Source organism: Sceloporus occidentalis, unplaced genomic scaffold, assembly GCF_023333645.1.
Source record: "Sceloporus occidentalis isolate IW3139 unplaced genomic scaffold, rSceOcc1.0.p SCAF_118, whole genome shotgun sequence".
Classification (NCBI taxonomy): domain Eukaryota; kingdom Metazoa; phylum Chordata; class Lepidosauria; order Squamata; family Phrynosomatidae; genus Sceloporus; species Sceloporus occidentalis.
This window is the reverse complement of record NW_028317098.1, coordinates 2,277,463-2,286,368: the sequence shown is the minus strand read 5'-3', so window position 1 is coordinate 2,286,368 and position 8,906 is coordinate 2,277,463. Positions and strand designations below refer to the sequence as shown.

Genomic DNA, 8,906 nt, shown 5'->3' with positions numbered 1-8,906 from the left:
ATTGGGGCTCTGTTCGATCTCAGTGCGAATGGGTCTGGTGTGACTACCCAGTCCTGAATTCCATCGCAAGACCCCCAGATTCAAATTTTTACTTCCGGTGGGTCTTTCCTCTTGCCGGTTCCAGGGAAGCGGGGGGGGGGGGCGCGCGGTTCCAGCGGCCTCCTCCTCCTCCTCCCGGCTTGAGAGGCATCCCTGGCTGCATCCCAGGCAGGGAAGAGGCGCGGGGGCCGCTGGAATCGCAGTTCCAGCAGCCTCCTCCTCCTCCTCCCGGCTTGAGAGGCATCCCTGGCTGCATCACAGGCAGGGAAGAGGCGCGGGGGGCGCTGGAATCACGATTCCAGCAGCCTCCTCCTCCTCCTCCCGGCTTGGGAGCCAGCCTAGGCTGCCTCTCAAGCCGGGAGGAGGAGGAGGAGGCCGTTGGAACGGCGGCGGTCGCCGTGATTCTAGCGGTCCCGCGCCTGTTCCCTGCCTGGGATGCAGCCCAGGCTGGATCCCAAGCCGGGAGGAGGAGGAGGAACTCTTAATCAAAGCATCCCCATTTACTTAGATGGCCATCCAGCCTCTTTGACAGCCGCTGGAACTGCTCCTCCCCCCCCCCCCCAGAATACATACTCACACACTCACACACACACACGTAGAACCGGGCATTGCTAATTTGTTGCAAGGGAAGGTCATGGTAACGTTAAAACCAAGCAGGAATGTAGAGAGGAAACAGTAACGGGCACGTTGTATCGCGATTGTTAATGTGCATGAGCTGGCTCTCCAGCTGTTTACCGGGCTGTCATGACGTGACCTCCCCTTTCACCCCGGAAGCGTTTAAGGTCGCAACCCATGCAGGGCACCACTGAGCATGTGCGAGGGGGCCGATACGAATCGGCCAATCCTCATGTTGAGCACCGGTGTGACAAAACATTCTGCACTGAATGCACTTCGCGCGAATGCGGATTGGCCAATTTGAATCATGCCAATGCGGAAGGACTCCCAGGTATGACAGTACTTTGCGAAATAACGCGAATTCGAATCGCCCAGTGCAGAAGACCCCCAGTTCCACACTCATCTGATAAGGGCTAGAGATGGGAAAGTTTGCTGGTGGTGGTTAAGTACTGTTAAGGAGACTCCATCTATCTCCAAGGGAGTGTGTTCCACTATCAAACAGCATTTACTCTCAGTAAGTTCCTCCTAAACTGGAATCTCTTTTCCTTTGGTTTGCATCCATTGCTCTGCGTCCTTCTTCCGGAGCAGAAGAGAACAAGCTTGGTCCACCCTCAAAATGACTCCCCTTCCAATAGTTAAACAGGGCTATCATATCACCTCTTAACCATCTCTTCTCCGGGCTAAATATACCCTGCTCCCTAAGATTCTCCTCAGAGGGCTTCATGGGTTCCAGACCCTTCACCACTTTTGTGGCCCTCCTTTGGACAAATGGCTCCAGTCTCTCTAATGGAGGTCAAAACAGTGTGTGTGTGTTTTTATTTGCAGTTTTTCAACATCCATGGGGGTCCTGTGCCCCTAAACCCAGCCAATGTGGAGGGAGCAGTGTAGACTTAACTCTACGAAAGCTCATGCTGCCACTTAGTCTCAGAAGTGCTACAAGATTTCTTTGCATACTGATTTTACAGGCTAACGTGGCTACATCTTTGAATTCTACTCATGAGAGCAGTGGTTCTCAACCTTTAGTCCTCCAGGTGCATTAGGCCTCTGTTCTCATATTTCCTGGCCAAGCTGACTGGGGCTTCTGGGATCTGAAGTCCAAAACAAATGGAAGACCAAAGTTTGGGAACCACTGCCTTAAAGGATCCAAGAGGTACAGATGGGGGATGCATAGCCCTCCTCCAGATGTTGTGCCATTGGTACCCTCCTAGTGAAGCCTCTGCCCCTTCCTCCTCAAGGTTTCCACAGAACATCATAAGATAAAAACATGGGATCCCTTTCAGCCCAACCCTCTTCCTTTGAGTTTTCCTTCAGACCCACCTCTCCTTTTTCAGAAGAGAAACATGCCAGGCCAAGAGTATCGCAGAACCTGAGAGTTTACTATTAAAATCTGAGATTTAGGGATGGGATTTAGACCATTGGTGCCCACACAAACTACAATTTCCAGGATTTCCAGCAACACTTTCAGTGATAAATATACAATGATGCCAGTACAATAATCACAAAAGATACATCAATGCAGTAATAGAATAAAAAATACAGAAAAACAATACGAATAAAATAATATTTAAAAATATGATAGTAATGTTGGCTCCAGCCTCTTCCTGGTCTTATTGCAAGTGCCACCTTTTGGGGCTTTTGGGTTATGGGTGCCAACCTCTGTACAAAAAACATTTGGGGAGCTGGTTCCTTTGCAGGCCATCCTGATGGTAGAGGAAAGTTTTCTAGGCTGTCCTTCGGAGATGGGGACCCATCTCTTTTAAATTCTCCCTTCCAACCCCTGCACCCCTCCACATTCACTTTACTTAAGAGACTTCCCAAGTATGTTGTCTTTTTCCAACCATCATTGGCACAGTGGCATCCATCCCCTTCCCTAGCCAGGGGTGACTGGTTCTCCTCCCCTTCCTGCATCCCCAACACCAGTCCCTGGGTGCCAAGGGTGTCCCCAGGGCAGGGAAGAAGAGAGCATCCAGACAGGCCAAGGGCAAGAGGTGCTTGAGTCTCTGCCTCTGCACCCTCCGCTCTCCAACACCACCCGGCCAGTGGGGCACAGATGACAGGCCCTGGTAGCCCCCTCGCCCTGGCTCATTTCCCCCAGAATAAGGGAAGCCCCCCTCCGTGCCCCTGAGGTCATGCTAGGCCCAATTGGGGGGTGGAAGAAGGAGAGAAGGAGGGGGGACTTAAATATCCATTAATTTTCAAATACATGGGGGGGTGTCCCAGAACAGTTACCCTGCGAATTTGGAGGGACGACTGTACATCTTTGAATGTGATGGTATCTTTCTCCTCCCCAGACCCAGCAGAGAGTCCTTAGAGGGACTTGCAAGCGTTCTGGTGACTTCTGGCAGCCTGGAAACCTGGATCTTCTCTTGGGATCATGGTATTCTTGGAAGCGATGGCCTTTTTGTTTCCCCTGGCAGCCTGGAAACCTGGATCTTCCCTTGGGATCATGGCATTCCTGGAAGCCATGGCCTTTCTGTCCCGTGTGGGGATTGTTTGCCTGGAAAAGAAGAGAGGAAGCAGTTGTTGCTTGTTTTGACTTGGCCACCTTCCCTTTTGAATGCTGTAATTAATATTCCAAGTGGACATTCTCCCAACTAACTTAATCTATAACTCACCTAATCAGAGCCACGGTGCTTTTCTAATATGGAGGATAGCATGTTCCATCTTATGTCCATGGTCGATATAGCAATGGCTGTATCTCTGCAGAAAAGAGACAACAATTGTCATGTCACCAAGTTCTTAGCTTGACAGAAAAGCTTGTAGGATTTGTATTCCTACAGTCTGTCCTAATCAAGTGGAACCACTGACCACTTTGTCCCCAGAAAGAAGGAAGAAACACATCTTACTTTACTGTCATGATAAGCTCAGTCGTAACCCTCCTAGGGTTCAGGATTTGAGACATCAAGAAATTCGAAAAGATGACTAATGAATTCTGAAATCCATTTGTCCACCCTCTGGGTTTTCGGGATGTGTGTTATGATGATCGCAATCAAACTGATTGCCAATACCTGAGGAAAGAATGACATCCTGGGCTCAATAAGAGGACAGCTCTCAAGGCCGATCAGGACTGTTCTTGTGCGGAAAAGATCTCCTTACCTGCATCTGCATCTGTTTTTCCAACTCAACAGGATCAGAGCAAGGTTTCCCATCAGTCATGCGAATCAAGAGGTGCATCGCATGATCCAAATCACACTTTGATGAAGCCAGGACTAAATACATTAGCTCAAGACATTCCCTGCCAAGAGAAATGGAAAAAGAGAGACATTACATTCTTACTGAGCTTTCACACCCAGAAAGGGGAAACTCAGGACCCCAGGGCTGTGTTTGGGAGGAAGGAGAGGACAAGAAGCAATCTATCTACCCTTTCCCTGACTCCAATATATGCTCTAAAAAGAGGTCCAGATGGTTTTCGGCCAAAGTGTCTGCAATATTCACTGCCCTTTCAGGGGACAAACTGTGGAACACCTCACACAGACTGTGGAAATCTGATTTCACCTGTCAGGGAAGAAAAAAAGATGGGAGGAATTAGGTAACTATTAGGTCTATGGAAGAGGTGCCCTGGGGTCTCTAAGCACCCGCAGAAAGAAGATGCTTTCTTGGTGGAAGTAGGCAAGCTAGGGAGGTTTGGTCTTTTTCCAGGGACATCTGTGCCTTACCTTCAATGATGCAAAAGGTGAGGATTGGGAAGGGGAGCAAGGATATTCCTCTTGGGAGCTGTGTGGAGAAAGACGAGGAGGTGAGGTTCGAGTGGCAACCATCAGATTTTTAATTATTTATTGATTATTTAATGAAAGGAAAAGGCAGGAGGTAACCCTGAGTTGGTAGGGATGGTTTCTCAATGGTCAGAGGAGAAACAAGACAAATACAGTGGACCCTTGTTATCCGCTGAGGTTTGGTTCCAAGATCCCCCATGGATAACAAAATCTGTAGATGCTCAATTACCATTAAATATAATGACAGAGCAGAACGGTGTCCTTCATTTTTAAAAAATGGAAAAATCAAGGGTTGATATTTGACATTTATACCATTTTTCAACATTTTCAAACCATAGATGCTTGAATCCGTGTAAAGCATGCAAAGATTTTTCCAGTACATAGGTACCTCTCTGAGTGATTCAGATTTACATTGTGTTCCTCTCTGTCTCTGTTCACTAAGAGATCGTCTTCCAATGGCAGAGAAGCCTAAGAAGGAAAAAAGAAGGATGGATTTGAACACCACTAAACACTGAAGATCCTGTGGATCAACAGGGTTATCATATTTACTTACTGGCTCAGAGGGAGGCTGCTCTTCCAGTGGACTCTGAGAGTTGGACAGATCAGCATCTCCTGCCTCTGGAAATCTGAAATGGGGGGGGGGGGTTTGATTAATAACCCCTGGCAAAGGGAAGGCAAGCAGAGTAAAACAGACAACTAAGAAACAAATAAAAGGAAACAGGGACTTTATGGGGTTTCTCCTTTATATCTGTATGTGCCTTCAGGTCTCCTATTGACTTCTGGTGACCCCATGAATTTCAGAGGGGCTTCCTAGGCCAGGAATCTTCAGGGATGGTTTTGCCAGACCCTCCCTTGCTGTCTCACAAAATACTTTGGGAGGGATGTAACTTCATGCCACTCTGTGGAAGTCATTCTTCTGGACATGTCAACGTCCAGGTCACCCAAAAGTTTGGGAGGGAGAGAAGAGAACAAAAGAAGGAGAGAAATGGGGACATACGTGTTAGAAGACACTGTTTGCTCTTTGCTTTTTGGAGGAGTCCCTTGATTCAGACTGTCATGTCTTCTGGGGCGCTTCCAGCCACTAAAGAACTTTAGCTTGTTTTTGCCCTGCTTCTAGAACAAGGAACGAGACAAATGAGTCCCCACCAGAGACCTTGGGATGGCCAGGCACATAACCCCCCCCCCCCCCCCAGTCCAGCCAACCTGGGATGCATTGTCCACCCAAAGGGCTTGGAGGTTGGCAGGCTAGTGAGGTCTGGCCTTTTTCAGGAGTGATGCAAAAGGGGAGAATTGGTCGGGCATAGGGCTGCCATATTACTTACTGTCTCGGAAGGAGGTTGCTCCTCTGCCATGGGCTGAGAAGGACCAGGTTCATCTCCTGGCTCTGGATGACTGAAACTGGGGGAAGGGAAGAGGAAAGACCATGAAACTTCAGACCATGGAAGGAAGGAAGGAATGAGAAAGAAAGGGAGGGAGGGAATAACAAACGCACGTGTTAGAAGACACTGTTTGCTCTTTGCTTTTTGGAGGAGTCCCTTGATTCAGACTGTCATGTCTTCTGGGGCGCTTCCAGCCGCTAAAGAACTTTAGCTTGTTTTTGCCCTGCTTCTAGAACAAGGAACGAGACAAATGAGTCCCCACCAGAGACCTTGGGATGGCCAGGCACATAACAACCACCCCCCAGTCCAGCCAACCTGGGATGCATTGTCCACCCAAAGGGCTTGGAGGCTGGCAGGCTAGTGAGGTCTGGCCTTTTTCAGGAGTGATGCAAAAGGGGAGAATTGGTCGGGCATAGGGCTGCCATATTACTTACTGTCTCGGAAGGAGGTTGCTCCTCTGCCAAGGGCTGAGAAGGACCAGGTTCATCTCCTGGCTCTGGATGGCTGAAACTGGGGGAAGGGAAGAGGAAAGACCATGAAACTTCAGACCATGGAAGGAAGGAAGGAATGAGAAAGAAAGGGAGGGAGGGAATAACAAACAAACGCACGTGTTAGAAGACACTGTTTGCTCTTTGCTTTTCAGAGGAGTCCCTTGATTCAGACTGTCATGTCTTCTGGGGCGCTTCCAGCCGCTAAAGAACTTTAGCTTGTTTTTGCCCTGCTTCTAGAACAAGTAAAGAGATAAATGAGTCCCCCCCCCCACAGAGACCTTGGGATGGCCAGGCACATAACCACCAACCCCGCCCCCCCCCCCCCCAGTCCAGCCAAGCTGGTTGCCCTGGGATGCATTGCCCACCCAAAGGGCCTGGAGGGTGGCAAGCTAGTGAGGTCTGGCCTTTTTCAGGAGTGATGCAAAAGGGGAGAATTGGTCGGGCATAGAACTGCCATATTACTTACTGTCTCGGAGGGAGGTTGCTCCTCTGCCATGGGCTGAGAAGGACCAGGTTCATCTCCTGGATCTGGATGGCTGAAACTGGGGGAAGGGAAGAGGAAAGACCATGAAACTTCAGACCAAGGAAGGAAGGAAGGAAGGAAGGAAGGAAGGAAGGAAGGAGGGAGGGAGGGAGGGAATAAATAACAAATGAACGCACGTGTTAGAAGACACTGTTTGCTCTTTGCTTTTTGGAGGAGTCCCTTGATTCAGACTGTCATGTCTTCTGGGGCGCTTCCAGCCGCTAAAGAACTTTAGCTTGTTTTTGCCCTGCTTCTAGAACAAGTAAAGAGATAAATGAGTCCCCCCCCCCCCAGAGACCTTGGGATGGCCAGGCACATAACCCCCCCCCCCCCCAGTCCAGCCAACCTGGTTGCTCTGGGATTCATTGCCCACCCAAAGGGCCTGGAGGGTGGCAGGCTAGTGAGGTCTGGCCTTTTTCAGGAGTGATGCAAAAGGGGAGAATTGGTCGGGCATAGGGCTGCCATATTACTTACTGTCTCGGAAGGAGGTTGCTCCTCTGCCAAGGGCTGAGAAGGACCAGGTTCATCTCCTGGCTCTGGATGGCTGAAACTGGGGGAAGGGAAGAGGAAAGACCATGAAACTTCAGACCATGGAAGGAAGGAAGGAAGGAATGAGAAAGAAAGGGAGGGAGGGAATAACAAACAAACGCACGTGTTAGAAGACACTGTTTGCTCTTTGCTTTTCAGAGGAGTCCCTTGATTCAGACTGTCATGTCTTCTGGGGTGCTTCCAGCCGCTAAAGAACTTTAGCTTGTTTTTGCCCTGCTTCTAGAACAAGGAAAGAGACAAATGAGTCTCCACCAGAGACCTTGGGATGGCCAGGCACATAACCACCACCACCCAGTCCAGCCAACCTGGTTGCTCTGGGATTCATTGCCCACCCAAAGGGCCTGGAGGGTGGCAGGCTAGTGAGGTCTGTCCTTTTTCAGGAGTGATGCAGAAGGGAAGAATTGGTCGGGCATAGGGCTGCCATATTACTTACTGTCTCGGAGGGAGGTTGCTCCTCTGCCATGGGCTGAGAAGGACCAGGTTCATCTCCTGGCTCTGGATGGCTGAAACTGGGGGAAAGGAGGAGGAAAGACCCTGAAACTTCAGACCAAGGAGTTTATCACACGGGAGGAATTTCTCTTAATTTCGAATGAAAAGAAAGTGGGGCCAGAACGCATTCACGTGAATTCGCTAGTCCAGCTAATTTACGTGAATTCGAATTGCATTCAATCTGACTTCCCATTGCCTGAAAATAGCTAGCCATTGCTCGAAATTGCGTGTGATCACCTCTCACGCAATAACGTGAAACCCCATGATTGCGTTTGAACTGACTTCCCATTGCCTGCAATTGTGTGTGATAGGCTATCGCGTAATGATGTTAAACCCCATGATTGCGTTCAGATTGCCATTGGATTATACTTCCAATTTCCCTTGTCTGATAAACTCCCAAGAAGAGAAGGAAAGAAGGATGGAAGGAAATGGATCTTACACATTACGAGATCCTGAGGATCCTGTGGAGCTCCTCTGGCCCCTCTTCTTGAACCACTGCCAAGGAGAGAGAAAAAGGAGACCCAAAGAACTTGTGATGGCCAGTCACACAACCAACAACAACAACAACCCTCCCCAACTTGACCTCTCCTCCTCCTCCTCCTCCTCCTCTTCCTGGGACCCACTCACTTTGGGAAGACCTCCAGTTCTTCGGGGCATGGTGGCTGCAAGGAGCCAAGGTGACAAGGATCCTTTCCAAACCACTGACCACTGGCTCAAGCACAGAATGCCAGGCTGGACAGTCACTACTGGTTTTGGAACTATCTGGGGTCTCTAGGGAGATGATGTAAACATCCAGATGGAACCCAGAGCAAGCAATGGAACATTTTGGAAGCACCATTCTCTCTGGTTCTGGCCAGGCAAAGTTCCCATGTTCTGTTTTGGCCCTGCTCCTCCTTGAAGGGCAGGTGGAGGAGGGTCTATAATGTGTTTATTTGTGTATATATATAAATTATACACACACACACGTATACACACACACCACACATGGGGTCCTTTTTTTAAATGATGCTGTTTTTATTCTTAATGCTAGTAGTATTGAATTCATTTTTTAAAAAAACTTTTGTAATCAGTGTCTTAAGCACTCTCTTTTTAAACACATTGTCATCCT

The 8,906-nt window shown here is 49.1% G+C and overlaps 1 protein-coding gene across 1 annotated transcript; it reads right to left on the bottom strand.

Annotated features, from left to right (window-relative positions):
* Positions 1-2,063: 2,063 nt before the first annotated feature.
* On the bottom strand, positions 2,064-8,504 carry LOC149282358 (uncharacterized). Its single transcript, XM_089498324.1, has 19 exons — positions 8,426-8,504; positions 8,238-8,293; positions 7,743-7,812; positions 7,413-7,528; positions 7,235-7,310; positions 6,898-7,013; positions 6,704-6,779; positions 6,355-6,470; positions 6,181-6,256; positions 5,860-5,975; positions 5,690-5,765; positions 5,365-5,480; positions 4,921-4,993; positions 4,756-4,835; positions 4,311-4,368; positions 4,016-4,149; positions 3,751-3,889; positions 3,501-3,662; positions 2,064-3,151 (listed from the first exon to the last, which is right to left on the bottom strand). The coding sequence occupies exons 1-18, from the start codon at positions 8,453-8,455 to the stop codon at positions 3,534-3,536; spliced, it is 1,653 nt and encodes a 550-aa protein (XP_089354450.1). The 5' UTR covers positions 8,456-8,504; the 3' UTR covers positions 2,064-3,151; positions 3,501-3,533.
* Positions 8,505-8,906: the final 402 nt, after the last annotated feature.